Here is a 22,037-nt window from a genome sequence, read left to right as displayed (position 1 = left end):
AATACACGCAACGGTCAGTTTAATCGAATTTGAATTAACATAGCCATGCTGGCCCATTTTAACAGTGCTGCTACGGTAACACTGCGTGTGTTCGATTTACCTATCGATAAGCCTCTTATATCGATAATTCGAAATTGCGAAAATATACTTATCGATTATCGAGCTGGTGCACCTGTGTGACCGTTACTGAGAACGGCAAAATCCCCAGAGCCAGGGAGTATGCTAGCTAACAGTCCGTTTTGCACTGTTTCTGAAGCGTTTCCACTTAAAATCTACGTTAAACTCTAGCTTAATAATCCATTTAGTTTTCGGTTAAGTGCAACGAAGAGTCCTTCCCCACCCCGCCCGCAGACCCATTGTTTAGTTTGTCGTCTCTGCACAATTACTCCAAGCCATCGAACACGAACTGCTGTTGTTGTTCCTGCTGCCACTGCTGCTACTGCTGCTGCTGCTGTTGTTGTTGTTGTTGGTGCAAGGACGAGTGACGTCCTTCGAAAAAGGCGCAACAATTTACCCCGCGCAACAAGGTGTTTGTCGGGGGGTGGCGGGAAAATCAATAAATAGCAAAGAGCAAGTGCATACACAAGCGCTATTTCCCGTTGTGTATGTATGTATGTCTTTGGGTACGTACACATATAACCGTCGCGCGACTCAGTGTGTGCGTGTGTGTGTGTGTGCATTGTATACTAAAACTTTCTTTTTCTAGGCAGCCAGCTGCAAAATAGAACAGCCAGCTAAGCTAAGTTAAACAAAGAAATTTGGTCCTAATATGGACAACGCGGGCGAGGACAGCGACAATGACGTGGTCACCGATTTCCTGAACTCCAACTGCTGCGAATCCACGGTGGAGTCGGTGGTTAATGGTAGCCGGGGCGCCTCCGTCGAGAGCCAGAACTACTGCATACCCGTAATCAACGCACCTGCGCCCGCTGCAGTTGCTCCCACAGCCACTCCTCCCGCCAGCAGCAGCATCATCAACAACAACAACATGATACCCACCATCAATGTGACGCCGCACAGCCCCGCGCAGGCCTCCAAGTACAACAACATATTCGAGGACACGCTCAGCCAGCTGCAGAGCATCCGGGAGACGGTGGTCCAGATGAAGAACTCCTCCTCGCCCAGCCAGCACACGCAGGACGGCGGCCTGGGCAACCATGGAGTGCTCAATGCAGCCGCTCTAAGCACCTCGCTACCCGATCTCACGGGAGCGGGCACAGGCGCCTCCTCCTCCTCCTCTGGTGGCGGCGCCAACTACGTCATGTGGTCGTCCACGGCACCGCAGCAGTGCCTGCTCCTGCACACCGATCGCCGGAAGTCCTGGACGGCGGTGGACGAAGGCGGCGGTGGCGGCGACTGCACCAACAAGAGCGTAAGCCTGTCCAGCTTGGACAGTGAGGAGCAGGAGACCATACGCGTCACCGAGCAGCGACGGAGGTCGGCCAGAAACAGCACTGGAGGTAACAATGGGGGTGGGTTTTGCAATGCCATTAGCGTTGCAACATTGCAGCGTTTTCTAGTCTAGTCTACTTTCATGCCTTTAACTTGGCAGAAAGAAATCTATAAATTCTGCCACTATCGGAAAATCGATCGAAATCGTTTGTTTATAAATATGTTTAATGGTTTTTAACGTAAAGTGTTTATATATGAAAGGTTAGTTGGCTTTGAGTGTAGGAAGCAATTTGTACTGAGTACTGTAGCTGCATTTTATCTTTATAACCCTACTGGGTTGGCTTTTTATGAGGGCTAAATAAGTAAAAAAGTAATTATAAAATGTGAAAATGTATTCCGTCGCTCTGGGGAATCTCTAATCCCCTACAGAATTGTATTCTTAAAATTGGCAGTTATTAAAATAACTGACAAAAGATCACAAAAGTCTTGATTTTAAAAGATTACCTTCGGCAAAGGTTAGACCCTTTAAAAGGCACTTTTAACAATTGTTTGATTTTTATGAGAGAAAAATAAGTAAAAAAGTAATTATAAAATCTAAAAATATATTCTCGTCGCTCTGGGGAACCTTCAATCCCCTACAGAATTGTATTCAATGATTTTATAACTACTCTTAAAACTGGAGGTTACTAAAATAACTGTCTTTCGATTTCAATTTATTTCAGGGACCGTAAATAATCGCTATTTGAAATTTTTATTTTAAAAAGGCTACTGTGATATTTTGTTTTAAACGTCAAAAATAACGTTCTTTTTACTCCTGTCCACAAAGTATATGCATGTCAACAAATCTGGAAAGCATATTAACTGTTATTTGTTCATGTCTATAAAGAGCATAAAAACGAGTCAAATTGTTGATTAAAACTTGTATTCGCTAGACCTTTTAAAATAAAAATCTCAAATAACGATTATTTACGGTCCCTGATTTATTTTAAAATGTTTTCCTAAGTTGATAACTTATAATTACTGCGATAGTTACAAATATATTTTAATAGATTACCTTCGCCAAAAGGTTAGACCCTTTAAAAGTGACTTTTAGCAACTGTTCGATTGAAATAGATATGCCACCGAACCAAAGCGTAGGGGCTGTTACCAAGTTAGTTTCGATTTCGATAAGGAATTCCACAAAAGCCCGTTATCTGGAAGCCCCTGTAGAGCTTTGGCATTGTTGGCCCCGACATGCGAATAGAAACCCCAGCGATTAGTAATTACTAACCAAGTCTCTGATCACTTGCAGGCATTTCCACTCACTCGCTAAACGAGGCGGAGCTGGCCCGTGACTTCGAGAGGATTGCGGCCAAACGGAGCCTCGCGACGGAGATCATCAGCCGAATACCGCTGCAGAAGAGCATATCGACGAGCTCCATTATCGCCAAGGAGGACATCAAGGCGATCGCACGCCACCTCACGGACAGCGAGGATGAAAACCAAAGCCTGTTGCGGGCCCACGCAAAGATCGAGGTCTACGACAACGTAGAGAAGCGTCCGAAGCGCGGTTCCATATTCTTTCGCAAGAAGAAGCCCAAGGCCAAGACGAAGTCCCTGGTGGGAGGACAACTGAGTGCTTGCGACGTTTGCGGGGCGGCCATCACACTGGCGCAGATTAAGGAGCATCACCTGGAGTGCAAGGTGAAGAAGATGGCGGGCGGGCAGGACTTTTACGACGGCCCCGATGCGAACACCTTTAGCAACCCAGAGGAGCCGCTCATCCGCTCGGACCTGCAGTTTCTCAACGAACCGCCCATCGAAGCGCAGGATTTGGGAGCCGATCCCGCTTTGGGAATCGTTTTGAAAGAACACGACTCCTGGACGCCGAATATTCCCCGGGAGCTGCTCAAAACGCTCAAGGAACTGCAAATCAAGCGGCAGGAGCATATCTACGAGTTCATTATGACCGAGAAGCACCACTGTCAGACGCTGATCGTCATGCAGAAGGTTTTCGTGGAGAGTCTGGAGCGGCACTTCCCCTCCCTGAACCTCAACAGCATGTTTCCGCGCCTGCAGCAGCTCACCGATCTGCACACCTGCTTCCTGCGCCAGCTGCGACTCAAGCAGCGCGAGCAGCCCATGGTGGACAGCATTGCGGACATCCTGCTGGACTTCTTCTCGCTGGAGCAGGCCCAATGCCTGCGGTTGGCCTACGGCGAGTTCTGCGCCAACCACCGCAGCGCTTTGGACCAGTTCAAGCTCTGCCTGACCGAGCCGAGCTTCGCCGAGTGGTACAAGCACTGTCTGCAGAATCCGTTGCTCAAGAAGAAGGGCATCCCGGAGTGCATCTTGTTTGTCACCCAGCGCCTCACGAAATATCCCCTGCTAATCGAACCGCTGCTGAAGAGTGCGAGGGACAACAAGCTGGAGACGGACAAGCTGCAGCATGCCCTGAATCTGGTCAAGTCCCTCCTAGTCGATGTGGATGCCTGTGTGGCGGAGAAGGAGTTGCGCGAGCGACAGCTGGAGATTTACGGTCGCGTGGATGCCAAATCCTTTGCCATCTACAAGAACAAGCCCTTCCGCAAAACGGAGCTCGGCGTGGAGTCGCGACGTCGCCTGAAGTTCGATGGATTGGCCACCCTCATGCAGGGCAGGGCCAAGACGCAGCTGGTCCTGGTGGTGGTCCTCACCGACTGCCTGTGCTTTCTCAGCGAGAACTCGGGGCACAACAAGTACTCGTTCTTTACGCCGGAACACAAGGCCGGTGTGGTTCCACTCCAGAAACTTCTCATCCGCGAAAAGGCGGGCACCGAATCCCGCGGAATATACATCATATCCTCCAACCCCGACTTTCCCGAGATGTACGAGCTGAAAGTGCAGACGCCGAAGGACAAGAATACCTGGATTCAAACCATTCGTCAGGCTGTGCTCGACTGTCCAGCCACGGACATCATCGAGGCGGAGGATCTGACGGCCGAGGAGAAGCTGCGAATAGGCGTGAACAAGAGGGAAACCATCGAGAAGATGCGGCAGAAGGATATTGAACAGGCGCTGCTGCTGGAGGAGAAGCTGATGCTGCAGTTCAATCTTCTTAAAGAGCAACAGCCCTTTGGCGATGTGCCAGGCGGCAATTCGAATGGCAGTGCGGCCAACTTCCTGGCAGCCTTCGGTTCCTACAAGGATCTCGTAAGCGCCGATTGCGATACAACTGAGCTGTGGCGCAGAGTACTAAACACAGTGCAGGACATCAGCCAACTGGCTTCTACAATTTACACGGCGGCCACGGGTCAACCGGTGTCCCGAACGCTGAGCAGCGTGGGCGAGAAGCAGAGCGAGCAGTACGCCTCGCCCACTTTGCCCAAGCGGGCGGAAACCTTTGCCGGCTTCGACGAGAAACGCGGCAAGCTGGCCGCCAAGCTGGTGCTAACGCCAAGGCTGCAGGAACTGGAGGAGAAGCGAGAACCAAAGGCGGTCAATCAGCCGGAGCTGGAGAACAATTACGCGGTGCTCCAGGTGTCGCACCATCTGCAGACTCTGCTGTGCATCATCTCCCAGCAGATGACCAGCATCCACAACCTGCAACTCCAGTTGGCTTTGTACCGCGAGAGTCCCCGCTCGAGTGCCTACACGCACAAGGATCAACTGGAGGAGCTGCGCAATTTGCAGGACAAGCAGCAGGAGGAGAAGACCGCCTGGCAGCGCCAGCAGAAGCAGCAGCAAGAGGAGCTCGCCGAGATGCGGGCCCAGCAGCTGCAGTTGCAAAAGCAGATCAAAGCGGAGCAGGAGGATGTGCGTCAGCAGCGTGAACAGCTGTACAGGAAGATGGAACTCCTGTCCAGTCAGGGCCTCTTGCTTTCGCCCAGCACTCCACTGCCCATTGTCAACACCAATCATCCGCCACCCGTCAGTCTGCTGGACGACAACCATGAGACGGACAATGGATTGAGTGGAACGCCCAGTGTGACTGGCACCGTGGATCGGCGCAAGGAGCGGTGGCTGAGCGGGCCCTCCAACTGCAAGACGCCGCCTGTAAACCTGCTCAGTGCTAATAATGCACCCAAGGCCAACGCCACGCTGGTTAAACAGAAGTTGCCCATGAAGCTCTCTTCGCTGTCGTCGACTGGTAACTCCAGCCCCCGCGTGGACAAGTCGGCTAGCTTCAATAGCGCCTCTCCGGCACCCTACAACTCCTCCTCATCCTCCTCCGGCAGTGTGCAGCAGATGTTTCCGCTTAAGCTGGCTGATCGGAGGATAGCCACGCCCTCGACTCCCGCGGGAATAGTGCCGCAGCACTCGCGAACGGGAAGCTCGCCGGCGATCATCCAGCAGACAACGACAGCGGCGGCCACTCCCACTCAGAATCCCGCAGTAACCCGAGCAGAATCCGCAGTCCACTATTCACGGACACCGACGAGCAGCCGGACGGGAATCGCAAGAACTGTCGCAGCTCCGCGAGCAAAGCCCGAGGAAGAGGAGATCTACTTCTGACGCCAGTTCACGCCGGAAGTCGAAATCTAAATGTTGAATCATTTATATCTAAAATTCCTTGAACCTGAACTTCTTAAAAAAAGTAATTCGATCCAAAAGAAAAACAGTAGCTGGAAATGTTCATCCATATCTGTTGACCTGTACTTAAACCATTCCAAACTCTACAATGCATTTTTCCATACTGCCCTTTTTAGGCTCAACATCGCATATATTTATCTTATCTTTAGTTTAAGCAAACGTACTGTACTTAATGGTATTCTTCGCAGACTCGCTACCGTTCCAATGCATCTCAAACTGTTCAGTAATTTATTTTACCAATTATTTATTAACAATTATTTATATATTTTTTAAATGCAATTATCTTCAGACAAAAGCTAAACTACATTAAGTGTGATTGTTTTCTAACGAATTTTACTTCTTCCAATAAAGAAACCTATTAAATATTTATGATATAACCAAATCGGATTAGGGTTAGGAACATACATATATTACAAACGAAAATATATATGTTTAAATATAAATATGTAATCGCAAGTAACGACATTCCAAGTATTTCATTTTAAATCTGTTTTCGCGTTTCTGTGCTTTTCAAGTTACGCTTAAATAACTTTTTACTCTTTGTACATAAGTTTTTATAACTTGGTGTATTTTACATTTCCAATCCTCGCTAAAAGTGAATTGAGTGGACCTTGAAACTGATCCTTGACCTTTTCATCTCATTGCAATATAATAAGCTCGCTCCAATAAATGTTTAAAATTATAAAATGTAGAATATTGTGTTTTTTCAATCGAGGGGCGTTGTGGGATTTGTTTTTTATGCCATGAACTCAACAGCTTATTGTGTGAAACTTAATACTTTTTAATATTTCATAGAAAAAAAACTTATTTATTAACTTTATATACAATGTACATAAAAATACCTCTCCAGATGCCTTGTGCAACTACATATCAAAGTCATTTTTGCGCGGACACTTGTTTCGGGTGTGTCCTTCCTTCCGACAAAGTCCACAACGACGTGATTTTGGGGCATCTGATGTGGAAGCCGTAGGTTGACTACGACTAGGAGGATTCCGATTGCCTGATCCCCAAGCGAAACTAGAACTGCTACTGGCACCTGAAATAAATTTCATAAGAATTATAAGGAATAAATATCATAGAATTTATAATCACCTTGGTTTTGCTCATCATCTCCCCATTTGAAGAAACCGCAGGACTTTTCTCGCGTGGGGCACGAGAAGAAGGGTCTGCCCTGATTGGGTCCATCCTTCCGGACTGTCAGACTGCTGGCCACCTGGCCGCAGTTGCACATCACCTGGTCTCCATCTCCTTGAGAAGTGGTCGCCGAACTCCTATCGTTCTTTTTCGTTTTGGTTTGAGTAATGGTGACAGTGCTGCTGGAGTTTGATCGCATTGAAGATTGGCCACGCTGTGAATTGCCCTGCTGAATACTGGGAAGAGTAACCACTCGATTGGTGCCCCAGGAGGAAGAGCTGGCAGTGCTCCGAGCGGTTGAGGATGCTGGCTCATCGGCCCACTGAAAGAAGTTGCACTCATCCGGTTTGGGACACTTGTAGAACAGCCTGCCCTGGTTGGGTCCATCCTTGCGAACGGTGTTCTGGCGAGCTGGCTGCTGGCATCCCGTGCAAAGCACTGTTTCCGGCTCGGCTGCCGTTGCGGATGGCGTATCCCATTCGGCACTATCCCACCTCGGTCGTTTGGCTGCCGGTTTCGGTGGAGGAGTGGGAGCAGCAGTACCCAAGGAGGCGCGTTCCCTGCTTCCCCACACCATGGGTCTATCATCCGCCGCGTCGTGCTCCTGCACCCATTGCGTGAGACTTTTATCCATATCGGACTGCACATTCCCTCCGTTCACCAGCGCCTCGAATTCCGCATCATCGTCCGCGGCAAAGGCGGCGGCTATGTCGTCATCCAGGGGAACCAAGTTGGCGCTTTTGGGTTGACTTGTGCTCGATTTAACGGAGTCAGCAGCAGCCAACATGGCATCCTCGAAGCCATCGTTGCTATCGAAGAATCCATCTAGTTCGTTGGTGCTGGTTGCACTGGTAAAGTAGCTGCGTCTCCCGGATGATTTTGTGGTTGGATTTTTATTGACAGTGGTTTTCGGTGCCTTTTTTGGCTTAGGTTCGCTTGATGGTTTCTTGGTGGCTGGTTTTTTAGGTCCGCTGTCGGTTTTATTTCCTTTTCCTGGTGGCGGATTTTTCCGAGCACCTCCGGAACTCGCGCTACTGCCACTACCCCATCCTCCAGAGCTACCACCTCCTCCTCCAGGACCACCACCACCACCTCCTCCTCCAGAGCCACCTCCACCACCTCCTCCTCCTCCTCCTCCCGGTCCAGGACCCCATCCTCCACCTCTGGCCTCGCCCACAATGCCACCCACTCTCTTCACTGAATCCAAATTAATGTTGAAAGTGGTCCGAAAGAGATTATCACAGGGCAGGCAGGTCTTGTACCAACCGTGGGGTGTATTGAATACGCCGCGATAGTACGGCGTGCTCAGGCGGAATTTGAGCATTCGGTGGCCATCTCCACAATTAGGACAGCACTCATCCAGCACCGAGACGTCCTTGCACTCCGCTGGCATCCACACGACGTTTTTGCAGTCCGGAAAATTGTTGCAGCCAATGAACCAGCCCTGCTGGTTCTTCTTGGCCTTCAGTGCCAGCGGCGCCTCATTGCATTTGGGGCACTGGAAGAGCGTTTGCATTGTGGCTTGGTTCTGATCGGATCCTTCGGGACCCGAAGAATTCGCGGCAGGCGTCTCATTGATTCGAGCCGCTATCTTGGCGTCCATGGCGGTGATTTTGTCGGTAATCTGCTGGTACGAATGCTTGTACTTGGCAATCTGTTCGGTCAGCACGACCTTGGGATCCTTCTGCCCCTGGCAAATGAGTTTCAGATCCGATTCAAACTCCGCGCGCAGCTGCGGCTTGGCAAGGGCCAGTTCCATGGCATCGTAACCCTCGTACAGACCCATTCCAATAACGCCAGGCACCAAGAAGCCCTTGTCCAGCACTCCGATATAGCCGCGTTCCTTGATCGTATTTATGTGCTCAGCGTGCGTGGCATCCGTGCCAATTCCATGCTTCTCCATCAGTGCAATCAGATCCGCTTCGGTCAGCAAGGGCGGCGCAGTGGTGGCTCCTTCGTGCAGCGACACCTCCGTGGGCTCGAAGCGCTGACCGTTCTCGTAGTGGTGAATCTGCTTGGCGCTCCACTTGTCGTACACATAAACGTCCAGGTAGTTGCGTTCGTGAATAACCAGACCATTTGCGGTGAACTTCTCGCCGGCAATGTCAATGTGAACTAGGGTTTCCGAGCCGACGGCATCTTTGCTGACGCAGGCGAGGAAGTGTCGCACCACCAGTTCGTACACACGAGCCTCGTTTCCCTGTAAATCTAAGGGAACATATTATAAAGTATGTTAAGCTTTAAGTAATAATTAACTTACTGTCCGCTAATTTAGTCGGATGAATGGGAGGATGCGCCTGATCCGATTTATTGCCGTTGCGAGGATTCGGGCCCCACTCAATTACCCTTTGGGCAAATGCTCCCCAGTCGCGGTGACCCATTTGCATCTCAACGAGCGGCGCTAGAGCGAAGTCCTTGGAGAACTGGTTGGTTTCCGTGCGGGGATAGCTGATGAAACCTTTGCTATACAGTTTCTCAGCTATGGTCATTGTTTCCTTGGCCGAGAGCTTAAGTTTCCTTGAGCCAAGCTTTTCCATTTCCACCGTATCCAGCGGAGTGGGCCGCCATTTGTGCTTGGGCTTCACGGTAACGCTTTCGACCAGCGCCCGAGGAGCTGGCTCGGCCAAGCAGAGTAGGAGGTAGTTCTCACAGGCCTCCTTGTCGAACAGACGGTTTCGGGCCCAATTAAACTCCACCGTCAGGTCATCAATGGTGTGCAGGACTATACAAATTAAAACCAAGCTGTAGAATTATTTAAATATCAGTTTAGCAATCACTCCTACCCTTAATCTTCCAAAAGGGCTCGGAGACAAAGGCCTCCACCTCCTTGTAGCGCTCGGCCACGAATCCCAGAGTGGGAATTTGGCAACTCCCATACGATATGAGCTTGTCGGCGATCTTCTCGGGGAAGAGGCGCTGCAGGCGCATCGTTTGGAATCGGGTGATGGCCGCTCCTGTCCGCAGATCCAGTTCGGAGCGCACATCCACGGCATCACTCTGCCTTTTGTCCGGCTGGCCCAGCTGCTGCAGAGCCCGGCGCACTGCAATTGTGGTGATCTCCGAGAAGGTGGCACGGTAGACCGTGAGATTCGGTTTGATGGCCCTGCACACATTGATTATCTCGTAGCCAATGTTCTCGCCCTCGCGATCGCAATCCGTCCAGACAATCAGCCCCTGACAGCCGCGCACCTCGCGCTCCAGGGTCCTTTTGATGGGCTCGTAGTCCGGGCCCACGGACTTCTTGATCGGCGCATCGAACAGGGAGCGCGGATCCACCACGCGCCAATTTCTGTACGACACCTGGAACTCCAGCTGCATCAGGTGGCCGGAAACGGAGGTCATGACCATTTTGGCATTCTGGCCACGCACCGGCGCCTCGAAATCGAAGACCTTGTTGTACACCGAGTAGCCCTCGCGCTGTAGCAGGTTAACAAATAAGTTATTCATCTGGATATCCTATATTTCCTACCGAATTCCTTACCCTTCGAGCTGCGCCATTGGACAACAAACCGGCAATTGTTTTGGCGGCATCGTTCTTCTCCGCCACGTTGAGGAACTTCATCTGCTGGCCGGGATTAGCGCAGTAGCATCTGTGTGCGACAACCAGGGGGCGAAAACATTTCAAGACAGCTTTCATTCAAAAAAATTCGCAAGAAAATAAAACATTTAATCGCGCCATATGAAGAGTAGTTTTATCGATAAATGTTATCGATGCTTTCCTTTCAAGCATCGATATGTTGTTTTTATCCACTGGTCACGCAAAATACAACTGAGCGCGCTTTTTGAAAAATTCTAATTTATGATTTTTAATTTATTTTATTCAGGGACCGTAAATAATCATTATTTGAGATTTTTATTTTAAAAAGACTACTGTGATATTTTGTTTTAAACGTCAAAAATAACGTTATTTTTACTCTTGTCCACAAAGTATATGCATTTCAACAAATCTGGAAAGCAAATTAACTGTTATTTGTTCATGTCTATAAAGTGCATAAAAACCACTTAAATTGTTGATTAAAACTTGTAAAAACCTCAGTAGGCCTTTTAAAATAAAAATCTCAAATAATGATTATTTACGGTCCCTGATTTTATTATTTAATTTACTTTCCCCACCCCACATACCAATTGAAAGCTTTGTTTTTCCTGAAATACGAAACTATTTATTTTATTTATTATATCTCTCTATATAACTTGCTGTTTTGCATTCACGTTGCTACGATTTTTTTCTTTTTTTGACTTTTCATTGCGCTTGTTTTTGGGGATTTTTTCTTTGCAATTTTTTTGTTCTTTTAGTGTTTTATCGTTTTAACTCAACATAAAATCTTAACAATTATATATCTGCATATATATATTTGTATGTAAGAAAAGGATAGAGTGAAAAATGTGTAAATACAAAGGTAGTTCACGATCTTTAACCAATGTTTTGGAGTTGGTTGCGTTTCGCGTTTGAAGTTGTAGTTTCAGTGTTGTGTTATTTCGGACTTAGGCTTAGCTAAACTCATTCGTATTTGTATGCGATTCATAACTTATGTTCAGTAAAATATTAGTAATATTTAGAGCGTTTAATTATGCAGAGAGTGTGCAGAGTGCTTCGCTGTGCTCCTCCGTTCCTGGCACCGCCGCACACTCCGCAGTTAGATATAGAATAACAACAAATACATGTTAAGGGTTCCCTAACACTTGTGAGCCACTCGAAGCTTCCCCGGCCGCCTCAGCAGCGCAGGGCGATGCATCAACGACGCCAGGAACGATCCTCGGACTCCTCGTCCTCCTCCTCATCCTCCAGGCGCAGCTCCGGCAGCGTGTCGCTGCCCAACAGACTCTCGCTCTCGCTGACGGACTGGATCAACTGTTTTGGGTTCTCTAGGCTAACGGCCATGGCAACTGGTGCGGTGGACTTCTCAACCGGGGCCGCCATCGGAGCAGCCGGTGCGGGTGTCACCACGGGCGCCCACGAAATCTATGGTTGCAAATCATATTATTAGAGTGCCTTATTCTGAAGGTAATCCTTACATACCTGCAGGCGCTTGTCTTTGTACATTTTTCCTCGGAGCACCGCCTGTTCGGCATTGAGACGGGTCGCAAACGAGAGTATCAACTGTGGAATCTCACGGTCAACATCGTGCTTAGAAATCTCGCCAAAGTTCTGTGGGAGATTAAATTAATAGTTGATCAATAAGTGTGTTTAATGCAGGGTTCGGAAAATAACACTCACTGTAAATAACCTGTGTTATTAACGTGTTAAATGTTAAAAAGTTATTGACATGTGTGTTACAAATTGTAGCCTACATATGTTAGAAACATAAATATATTTACACGACGTGTTTTTTACACAGCGTGTTTTTAACACAATGAGTTTTTAACACAATGAGTTTTTGACATATGTTAGAAACATAAATAAGACACACATGTCAATTGTGTTATTTACACGACGTGTTTTTTACACAGCGTGTTTTTAACACGATGAGTTTTTGACATTTAGTGCGCTGCCCTATATATTCACCATAGTTTTTTTAGACAACAAAGCTCACCTTGAAGTGCCCCAGGACAAAGTCAGCCTCCTCGGCCGCAAAGCCAGTGACCACAATGGCCTTGGGTCGCCTATCGACGCGCGTGGGTCCCTCGGGCAGATTGGGACGCTTGCGTCCTGCTCCGCCACCGGGTGCCCCCGAAGCTGCTGCAAAGTGGGCGGGCTTGTTGTTTGCGGCTGGGCCTCCGCCAACGCCTAGATTGCGCTGCAGCTCCTCCAGTCGCTTCTGCAGGGCCGTCGTGTCGTTGCCCTCCTGCTGCTGGGCAATCAGCTCCAGCTCCATGTCGAGCAGCTCCTTCTTCTGCTGCTCCTTGGTCTTCTTGACCGGCGGCTGTTGCTGCTGCTGCTGTTGCTGGATTTGTGCCTGCAATTGATCTTGGTCGGCCTGGATTTCCTTGCCCAGCTTGTCGATTGTCATCTGCAGCACCTTGATTGTCTGCAGGGTGGGCGCCCTTTGGGCATCCTGCTGGTCCATCCGCTCTACGAGTTCCAAGGCAGTCTTCATCTGTTTCATGTAGCTCTGCAGCAATTCCCCTTTGCGCTTGCGCAGCCCATTGGCCAATTGGTGAACCGCCTTCTGCTGCTCTTCCTGCTTCTTGCGTATGCTGGCGGCATTGGCAGCCGGATGGGGACGACCGGAGCCCGGACCACCTGCTCCTCCAGCTGCGCCGCCCGCCGGGTTCGTCGTGTTCAACTTGAGACGCATGGAGGCGGGAGCCGCTGTGCTGGCCTGCTCCGCAGTGGGTGTGCCAATGTTGCCCGCCCCCGTTTCGGTCAAAGGATTGGCGTTGCTGATCTTCGCACTATCAGCATTGGGCGTGGGAACAGCGGGAACATTGTGCAGATGGTACTGGCTCGCGTTCTTCCTTCCACCGCCGCCTCCTCCGCCGCCGCCCATCTGATTCATCTGGCCCACATCCGCTCCGCTGGTGTCGTTGTGCCAGAAGACCTTGATGAATCGATTGTTCAGCACCGCCTCCGTGCTCCTGTAGGCCACATTCGCCTCCGCATGCGTGGAGAAGGTCACAATAGCTGCCTCGGGATCTCCCTCGTAGGAAACCTGGATGTTGACGATCTTGCCGAACTTGGCAAAGTGGTTGTTCAAATGGGCAATGGTGTTCAGGCCGCGCGGCACCTTCCGCAGCTCCAGCGAGCTGTTGTGCTGCTGCATATTGGGATTGACCCGTGGTCCCAGGCGACTGTTGATCGGCACCTTTCGCTTCGTCGGCACATCGGCTATGGCCACCGTATCCTCCAGCTCGAAACGTCGCTTGCCAATCTCGGCCACGCCGCCGGACGGAGCGCCATCCACGACGGGAATGGGTATCAGTTGACGCTGCAGAGGAGTGGTCACCGCAGTGGGATTGAATGGGAATGGCATCATGGCGGACTGAGGCGGAGCGCCTGGATTGCGGGCATAGTCAGCGGGATTGGGAACGCCCATGGGATTGGGCCCAGAACCGGGCATCAGCGTACTGGGTCGCACATTGCCGCTGAACGGATTAATGGTGGTCTGTCCCGGCTGCGTTGGCGGCGGCACTGCTCCCTGTCCAGCTCCAGGTGGCGGTCCACCGCCTCGCGCCCAAATTTCGGGCGCATCCGGATTGTACTCTCGCATGGACATCATCAGAGCCGAGTTGTTGATGCCCTCGAACACCACGGGGTTGATTCCATGGTCCCACGGGCATGTCTCGCCCCTCACACAGTAGCCCTTCTCATCGAAATCCCGACAGCGCTGGCGAGGATGGGCAGCCGGATGTTCGACGGGCGTGGGCGCCGCCACCGGAGCGGGAACTTGATTCGCTTGGCCAGCTTGTGCTCGCTCCGGGGAGTTCTGATTGCGCCGTGCATTTCGCTCGGGCGACATCGATCGACTGTGGGAGCGTCGGCTCTTGTTGTTCCCGAATCGAGGCCGCTCATCTGCATTGCCACCGATGCGCCGGCGATCAAAGTTGCGCCGGCCATGATGCCGATTGTCGGTCTGCGAGCCTGGCGGGGATTTGTTGCGGAACTGTCGTTGTGTCTTCTCGCGTTCGTTGACCCGTCGGTCGCGTGACCTGGATCGTCGGAAGGCGCGCTCGTTGGAACGCGAGCGGGAGCGGGAACGGGACCGAAGGGAAGCACGTCGCCGGCGGCTGTCGCGCGGCTGGTTTTCCTTGTCGGCATAGCCCGTTGTCAGGGCTGCTGCTCCTCCGCCCGCTCCTCCGCTGACGCCGCTGCTCCTGCCCGGTGGACTGGCACTGCGCACATGGTGGTGTTGGTAGCTGCAGGCGGACTGTGACTCTTTGGTTTTGTGCTGCGGGGAAAAAAAGTTACATTATCTGCTGTGAGTAAGAGCCGAAAAAGAACTCACATCGAAGGCTGGCTTGGCATCTGTGGAGGCTTCCTGGCTGATAAAGGCCAGCGCCTCGGCTTCCCTGGCATCGTGGCTGACCTGCTGATTGCTATCTGGGTGTATCACATTCTCTTTAGGCGGCGGCGGCGGCGGGGAATCGGCGGCCAGCACGGCCTCGATGTCTTCGTGGGCCCCATCGATGGCCAGGGCCAGTTCCTGGTCGAGATCCAGCTCAGCGGCGGAGGCACTGGAGGCCGTTATCAGGGGGGCGGCAGGCACCGTCAGGTACTCCTCGCTGGCAATGGCATCGAAGAGGCGCTCCACGAAGCGCGTCGTCTCCTCGGACAGGAAGACATCCAGCTGCTCGATCATGATCCGCTTGAGGTCCTTGTCCGATTTGTCCTTTTTCAGCAGCGCAATCACATAGCGCGCCAAGGCCGAAGAGTCCGCATCGCAGCTATAAAGTAAGATGTAAGTGTGAGATAGGAGTTTTTCCAAGTGGAAGTGGAAAACCAGGACTTACAGTGGCTCCAGGACCACGCTCAGCCAATCCTTGAGCTTGTCCGAATTCTCCAGAATCATTCTGAGGCGGGTTGTTGCTACTGCTTCTTGTTTTTGGCTGGGGGCTGCTGCTTTAGTTGCGTTGGTCTGGGCTAATCTGGGTGGGGGGTTAATCGTGCTCGGGGGGCACACACACGCCCGAAAATGTATTTTTAAGTTGACCTCTGCCGCTCAGGCGACGATTCTACTGGGACTTAGACGCACTCTTGACTTCCGGCTTGACTTGCTCTTCTGCTTGAGTCCTCTGCAATTGGAATATCCGCGTTTATTTCACTTTTCGCTGCAATTTTTCCCTGCCCTTTCAATTAAATGTCAGAGCTGCTGAGAGCTGCTGCTTCTTCTTCTCGCTCGGCTATCGTCAATAAGAAAGTTTCTCGATTTTGCTACCCGATACTTTTTGCTTGCGTACGAGCACGACGCACGCACACAGCCAGGCAGCACGTACACACACAGACACGCAGGCACCTCGCACACATACGTATCAGCAGCACCCAGTTTTTTGCGCCCAAATTTGATGGGTTTTCCCTAGCCCTTTCCCCACACAAACACCAACGGCACGTACCTCAAGCCTTAAATATAACTTATGAATAATATTTGTACAACAAATTTAGGTTTAAACAGCTATTTTTGTAATTTTCACTGCACTTTTCCTGTTGCAAGGTTGCTTTTTGACGAGTCTAGGCTGCGTAGTCGATACATCGCCTGCTCATCGATAAGCTTGCCCTCGAACCAGTGCTGCCAACTATCGTAAGCTATAGACTAGCTAGAATTTAAAAAGTATAGTTGAAACTTTTTACGTTTATATTTATAATATTGTAAGGAAAACTAAAAATATTTGTTAAAAAATATCTTAAAACGGACTATTTTCTATTCACTGTATTTTTATTTTGTTCTTATTTATTTATGATATACAAAATGTAGCTTGAAAACGGCTAGATTATCACGATGTATTTTCGTCTGCATCCCTGGACATTTCGTTTATCTGTGAAATTCGGTATTAATTTAATTTGACGTAAATAATTGCCATGTGCAGCATCGGCGAAGATGATTTCGGAGACGAGGGAGCCGCCCACGCCATGGTGGCGGAATCCCTGCCCTCGGGAATCGTGCTCAATCCCGGGGACTGCAACAAATGCGGTGTAACCTCCGGCCAGCTCTACAAACTGAACTTCCGGACCGCGGAGTGCCGTGACTGCTTTCTCGCATTCGCCAGGCACAAGTTCCGGGCCGCCCTGGGTGCAGCCAAGATCCTGCCCAGAAACGCCGAGGTGCTCCTGGTGCTGGACGGTTCGGCGGAGTCTCTGGTGCTCCTGGACATGCTGCACTTCGCACAAACACAAAACACGTTCAAAAGACTGCATTGCAATGCCCGCGTGGTCTACGTGGAGGATCAGCAATTGCAGGGTCGCGATCCTGTGGAGGTGGAAGCACTCCAGAGTTTATCCACACAATATGCACCATTTGAGTTCCATGTTATTGAGCTGGGCGCCTTGCCCAGCTCCCTGCAGCGGATCAAGGACTACAGAACTTTCCCTAGGGAAGCCAATGAGCTTGACCAGAAGCTCCTGAAGCTGCGCTGCCTGACAGCTCGTCAGGATTACCTGCAGCAGCAGCGCAAGAACCTTATTGCCTCGGTGGCCCAGAATCTGCAATGCACTCATGTCTTCGAGCCCAGTATAAGTGTGGATTTGGCCACCCAGTTGCTGACTGCGATAGCCCTCGGACGTGGAGGCAGTGCCGCCTTGGATGTGGCTCTCCTCGACGATCGGCTGGCTGGCGAAGTCAAGTTACTGCGACCCCTCAAGGATCTAACGGAGCAGGAGATTCAATTCTATGTACATGCACAGCGACTGAAGCCGCTGATCCAGAGGGGCTCTCGTTATGGGCAGGAGCGTGGACAGACTGCCAGCCTACAGAACCTCACGACCGCCTTTGTAGCTAACCTGCAGCAGAACTACTCCTCCACCGTGTCCACAGTCTTCCGAACTGGCGACAAAATAGCTGTTAATACCCATCCAGAGCAGACCTCTTGTCTTCACTGCCAATCCTCGCTGGATTCCACGCTCTCCGACACCCTGCTGGCCATTGAGTACTCCAGATCCGTTTCAGAAGCCGGTGTGGGTCTGTATAAGAACGGAGAAGACCTCGAGGGTTTGGCCAAAAAGCGACTGAACTCGCAAGATGGGCTGTGCCACGCCTGCCTTTCCATACAGGCGGAGCTGGAGAGCGGTAAATTGTTGTAGAAAAAAATATATATATTTGTACTCAAACACTCTAAATTTGTACTACAACTTTGCCAGCTTGGTATTGACGAGTGGCTGCAGTGGCAGATGACCATCGCAGGGTGGGATATTGGATGCCAGCACGACCTGGTGGAAATCGTAGACTATATAGCGGTTGTACCGCTTGGCCTTTCGATGAAGTTCATTCACCGATCCCGACAAGATGATTGTTTCTCTGCAAGCGCCGGGTTCCTTGGGATAGAGTTCATCTCCAGGAAGCACTCCAAACATGCAGTCATCACAGCGATAATAAACCGGCTGCACCATTGTGCCTCCTCGGGAACTCCGTTGGCGGGAAAAGTCGAGGAAGTCCTGCCAGCTATGCAAGTTCATCAGACGGGCAATATCGTAGAGCAGCATGAACGGGAGCCAAATGGTGCCGGCGTGTGAGCTTGACCAGGCCTCCGCCGGACTCATCCAATGGGCGGAGGCCACCTCGTGTGGTTCCAGCAGCAAACTAACATCCTTTGCTTGTTTATCCACCGCGGTAACGTAGTATACAGTGTCATATTTCCGATTGGCTGTGGCTGCTGTCCGCCAAATGGACCATTCCTGAAGGGACCAGAGGTTGGGAATGACATTAAGATGCCTGCAGAGTGCCAGGAACTGTGAGGCATTGTTGTGTACTCTATGCTGCCACTCGGAGCGCTCGCTTGGCTCGAGGAGCAATGTACGAGGATGACTCGTTTTAGAATCCCATTCCTTAAAGTCAGCTTGATTGGTGCAGATCAGGATGCCCACCTCCTCGAAGGATTCCCTCAGCGCAGTCAGTCGCAGTGCAATGTCCCTCGAAAAGTGCTCTCCGTCAGATAGAAATTCGGGCCTTGGAGACTCCTGATTGTGACTGAGCCTTTTTAACTGCTCATCAGTCACCCCAAAGGATTTGAAATAGGTTATCCATTCCGGAGATTCATCCTCTTTAGGATCGAATACTCCGCCTGGGAAGACGCAGTGATTCAATGCATAAGATGTCCCTTCAGTTCTTTTAATCAGAAGTAACTTTGGCGAGAGGTAAAATGTTAAAATAATGTTGATCCTTGCTAAGATTTTACTCACCCTGTAGTCGTACTCCTTTATGGAATCCTCTTTGGCAGCCAGTATTAAGCTAGCAGAAGGTCTGTAGGATCCAGTTTGTGTAGTAGCCCCCATAGTTTAGAGTCCAAAGCCATTAGATTCCCGATCCACTTCCACAAACCTTTGATCTTAAAGCTTAGGAACAACAACTATAATGCTTAGATCAAGTGATACGACTTTTGGATACCTTTGTTTATGAATATAGGAATTATAACTGATCAATCTAAAGATTATTATTACACGATTTGTATAATTCACTTTATAATTTTAAATATTTAATTTTTCAACTTAATTACAAATTTTGTATATTTATATTTTGAAATTTTTGATTCAATCGTGATTAAAAACATCATACCCAATTTCTTCAACAGGTGCTGGGTATTTTTAAAAGATGTAAACAACAGCTGGCGAGTAATCGATGACACCTGCCACGTTATCGAAATCGCCGTGTTACCTAAACGAACATGTCGAAGCTTTTGCCCAAAATCCGATCCTCCTCCAGCCTGATCCTGCTGGCCAAGGACCAAGCAGCGAAAGCCAAATCATTTGACTACAATGTGAGTAGTAGTTTATCTTTGCCTAAAAGCAGTTATAACATAATCAAGTTTTCCTTTAGGCCCTGCTCCTTACGCGAACGCAAAAGTCCAGTTTCATGCCGGAATCCTCGGTGTTTCCGGGAGGAGTTTGCGATGCCACGGACAGTTCACCCGCCTGGTTGGACCACTTCAGAAGAAACGAAATAAGTGCCGCCAAGCTGCAAACTGTGGGCCACGTGAAAGGACCACGTCCGGAGATTTTCCAAGCCAAGGGAGATAAGAAAACGATAGATCCGTATGTAACTAAACTTTGTCTTTACGAATGTATCCTTATGACTTCATTTTACTTACCTTACAGATCCCTAGCCCTGCGTTTAACTGCCCTTCGGGAGACGTTTGAGGAGCTGGGAATCCTGCTGTGCAGGGACAGCAAGTCATTGACCTCCACCAGCGGCTATGGAAAGTTCTACGATCAATTTGATCGTGTCCATTGGCAGCACATTGTCCACAACGACGCCAGCCAGTTCCTGGAGCTCTGTAAGCAGCTGGATGTGCTCCCGGACGTTTGGTCTCTCCACGAGTGGTCCGCCTGGCGCACGCCATCCACCTTCAAAAATAAGCGGTTTGAGACGGCCTTTTTTTTTACCGCTCTGGAAGAGGAGCCCAGCGTTCAGATCGAACCCAACGAGGTCAAGGATTGTGCGGTAAGGGGGCATTTACAATAGTATGCATATCTATTTTAATAATTAACTCAACTACATATATCCTATCTCTACTTGTAGTGGCGTTCCCCATTAGATTATCTTCAAGCGTGCCTGAGAAAGGAACTTTGGTTGCCGCCTCCCCAATTCCATGAGCTATCTCGATGTCTCAATTTCTCCACCTTAGAGAGTCTGCGTCAATTTGCTGCCGAGCGTGAGCCCAAGGGCATTGAGCTGATCCAACCAGTGTTATACCAGTGCAAAAATGGAATTGTACAGCTAATGCCAGGAGACGAGGCATATCCCGCCGATCCGGATGCTACTAACGAAAAAATAGAGACTGGTCTGACAGTGGAGGAATTTCGTTCTCAGGCCAATGGCAAACTGCATCGGTCTGAGCACTGGAATCAGCATCAGTCACAGATTCTGATTAACTTTGACCGGGATGATGGTCAAGTGAATCCCGTTGACCCTTCCAAGTTATAAAGGACAAAAACTGTATCTTTGATATTAATTGCATTTATCTAGTTTTAATAAGTGGTCTGACCAAAAATACAGAAAGTGAAATAAGTTGTTAAAATGTTTTTTTTTTTGTTTGATGCATTATAGTTTAGAACAGAGTTTAAAATGCATTTAAAAATTGGTCGATTACCTTTCTTAAAATTTATTTTGAATTTTCTTGATAAGATGGTTAAAAGGATGTAGACTTGCAAATTAGAAAAAAACAAGTTAATTGTATAAAATTATCTAGAATTCGTTTAAAAGGTTATCTAAGTTACTGCTGCTGGCCCTTGCCATACCAAAGGTCGTAAAGGTAGTCAGCTTCTTCTGCGGAGGCATACCTGCTGTCGTAGCCCGGTTTCTGCTCTGGCTTAGATCTTAAAGAGACAATTAAGCAATTAAAATATGAGAACTAAAATGTCGACTCAAAAACTTACTGGTAGATGGGAGCATGTTCCGGATGAGTCCAGACCTCGTGAGGCTTTTGATGTGGGGAATGTTTACGCTTGCAGCCCTCCAGGGTCTTTTCAATGCTCTTCTGGTTGTCCAGCAGAGCACCGAGCTTATGATCGATCTGGGAGGTGGCCACCTGGACTCCATGGACAGTGCTTTCGATGCCAGTGAGGCTCTCGGACTGTGTGCGATTTAGTACAACTAGACCCCACTCCAGTTGGTTCACCTTGCGATTGGCACGATCGGCCAGGGCATTCAGCTCTCCCAGATAACCGACTTGACCAACGATATTGCGCTGCTGTTCCTGGAGAACCTTTGCCTTGTTGTCCAAGTCGATGAGATCAGCGATGATGGCCTGGGAAAGTAGCTGCTGAATCTCTCCCAGATGTGAGTTGACCGATGAAGCCACCGCATCCAGATCCTGTTCGTATTTGTTCTGATTGACAGCCACTTTTCCCAGTGCACTGCGGATGTCCAGCTCGACTTTGGTGAGGTTCTGAATGGACTGTTCATTTTGGCTCTCGATGGCTTTCACCAGGGCAGACAAGTTTCCCACTCCGGAGGCAGTGGCTTCGAAGCTTCCCTGAACCTTTGTATCCAGTTTGGCCAGAGCCACCTCCAGTTCGGCAATGAGTTCGATCTCATCCCGCTGATGCTTAAACTTCTCCTCGATGCCCTTTTGCACGTCCTTCACTTTTTGCAATCCAATGTTCAGCTCCTCAGTGCCCTTGATTAGCTCTTTCACCTCGCCACGGATCTCGGGAATTAAGTCGAGATCCTCGGCTGAGGCACCACAAAGGTAAATGCAGATCGTTACAAAAATCAACTGGGCTCTCATGGTGCTTCTCTGCTGGACGTTCACCGCTGTGTGTCTTCTCTCGGTGTGAAGTGCACCTTAAGTAGCTCCAAACGTAGGGTCCAAAACGTGTCTCAGACTAGGTTAACTTCTATCAGTTCAGAAACCACCCACTTCTTCTTAGTGCAGCT

At 49.7% G+C, this 22,037-nt stretch overlaps 7 protein-coding genes across 9 annotated transcripts; 3 read left to right on the top strand and 4 right to left on the bottom strand.

Annotated features, from left to right (window-relative positions):
• Window positions 1-200: 200 nt before the first annotated feature.
• Window positions 201-6,637, top strand: cyst (rho guanine nucleotide exchange factor 18 cysts). 2 transcript variants are annotated; one of them, XM_017160322.3, is made up of 3 exons: window positions 201-623; window positions 711-1,460; window positions 2,684-6,637. In XM_017160322.3, exons 2-3 carry the CDS (start codon window positions 770-772, stop codon window positions 5,863-5,865), a joined length of 3,873 nt encoding a protein of 1,290 aa, XP_017015811.2. In that variant the 5' UTR covers window positions 201-623; window positions 711-769; the 3' UTR covers window positions 5,866-6,637. The 2 variants fall into 2 exon arrangements, with proteins under 2 accessions (XP_017015811.2, XP_017015810.2); XM_017160321.3 differs by having other exon boundaries at window positions 707-1,460.
• Window positions 6,631-10,900, bottom strand: Top3alpha (topoisomerase 3-alpha). The gene is made up of 5 exons (XM_017160324.3): window positions 10,559-10,900; window positions 9,861-10,494; window positions 9,338-9,799; window positions 7,036-9,285; window positions 6,631-6,979 (listed from the first exon to the last, which is right to left on the bottom strand). Exons 1-5 carry the CDS (start codon window positions 10,712-10,714, stop codon window positions 6,807-6,809), a joined length of 3,675 nt encoding a protein of 1,224 aa, XP_017015813.2. The 5' UTR covers window positions 10,715-10,900; the 3' UTR covers window positions 6,631-6,806.
• Window positions 10,901-11,210: 310 nt separating this feature from the next.
• swm (Zinc finger protein swm) lies at window positions 11,211-16,213 on the bottom strand. The gene is made up of 6 exons (XM_017160325.3): window positions 16,066-16,213; window positions 15,466-15,747; window positions 14,961-15,399; window positions 12,609-14,903; window positions 12,095-12,223; window positions 11,211-12,037 (listed from the first exon to the last, which is right to left on the bottom strand). Exons 2-6 carry the CDS (start codon window positions 15,522-15,524, stop codon window positions 11,810-11,812), a joined length of 3,150 nt encoding a protein of 1,049 aa, XP_017015814.2. The 5' UTR covers window positions 15,525-15,747; window positions 16,066-16,213; the 3' UTR covers window positions 11,211-11,809.
• Window positions 16,214-16,528: 315 nt separating this feature from the next.
• Ctu2 (Cytosolic thiouridylase subunit 2) lies at window positions 16,529-17,829 on the top strand. Of its 2 annotated transcripts, XM_070217070.1 has the most exons (2): window positions 16,529-17,732; window positions 17,804-17,829. In XM_070217070.1, the coding sequence occupies exons 1-2, from the start codon at window positions 16,529-16,531 to the stop codon at window positions 17,812-17,814; spliced, it is 1,215 nt and encodes a 404-aa protein (XP_070073171.1). In that variant the 3' UTR covers window positions 17,815-17,829. The 2 variants fall into 2 exon arrangements, with proteins under 2 accessions (XP_070073171.1, XP_017015815.2); XM_017160326.3 differs by lacking the exon at window positions 17,804-17,829 and having other exon boundaries at window positions 16,529-17,773.
• LOC108070029 (acyl-coenzyme A diphosphatase NUDT19) lies at window positions 17,771-19,015 on the bottom strand. The gene is made up of 2 exons (XM_017160328.3): window positions 18,842-19,015; window positions 17,771-18,784 (listed from the first exon to the last, which is right to left on the bottom strand). Exons 1-2 carry the CDS (start codon window positions 18,932-18,934, stop codon window positions 17,789-17,791), a joined length of 1,089 nt encoding a protein of 362 aa, XP_017015817.2. The 5' UTR covers window positions 18,935-19,015; the 3' UTR covers window positions 17,771-17,788.
• LOC108070030 (acyl-coenzyme A diphosphatase NUDT19) lies at window positions 18,663-20,676 on the top strand. Its single transcript, XM_017160329.3, has 5 exons — window positions 18,663-18,796; window positions 19,231-19,416; window positions 19,476-19,690; window positions 19,754-20,099; window positions 20,178-20,676. The coding sequence occupies exons 2-5, from the start codon at window positions 19,324-19,326 to the stop codon at window positions 20,580-20,582; spliced, it is 1,059 nt and encodes a 352-aa protein (XP_017015818.2). The 5' UTR covers window positions 18,663-18,796; window positions 19,231-19,323; the 3' UTR covers window positions 20,583-20,676.
• Window positions 20,639-21,927, bottom strand: LOC108062604 (uncharacterized). Its single transcript, XM_017149348.3, has 2 exons — window positions 21,035-21,927; window positions 20,639-20,974 (listed from the first exon to the last, which is right to left on the bottom strand). Exons 1-2 carry the CDS (start codon window positions 21,886-21,888, stop codon window positions 20,872-20,874), a joined length of 957 nt encoding a protein of 318 aa, XP_017004837.2. The 5' UTR covers window positions 21,889-21,927; the 3' UTR covers window positions 20,639-20,871.
• Window positions 21,928-22,037: the final 110 nt, after the last annotated feature.

This window comes from Drosophila takahashii, chromosome 2L, assembly GCF_030179915.1.
Source record: "Drosophila takahashii strain IR98-3 E-12201 chromosome 2L, DtakHiC1v2, whole genome shotgun sequence".
In the NCBI taxonomy this organism is placed as follows: Eukaryota; Metazoa; Arthropoda; class Insecta; order Diptera; family Drosophilidae; genus Drosophila; species Drosophila takahashii.
Note: the sequence above shows the minus strand (reverse complement) of the source record. Positions and strands in the feature narration are given on the sequence as shown.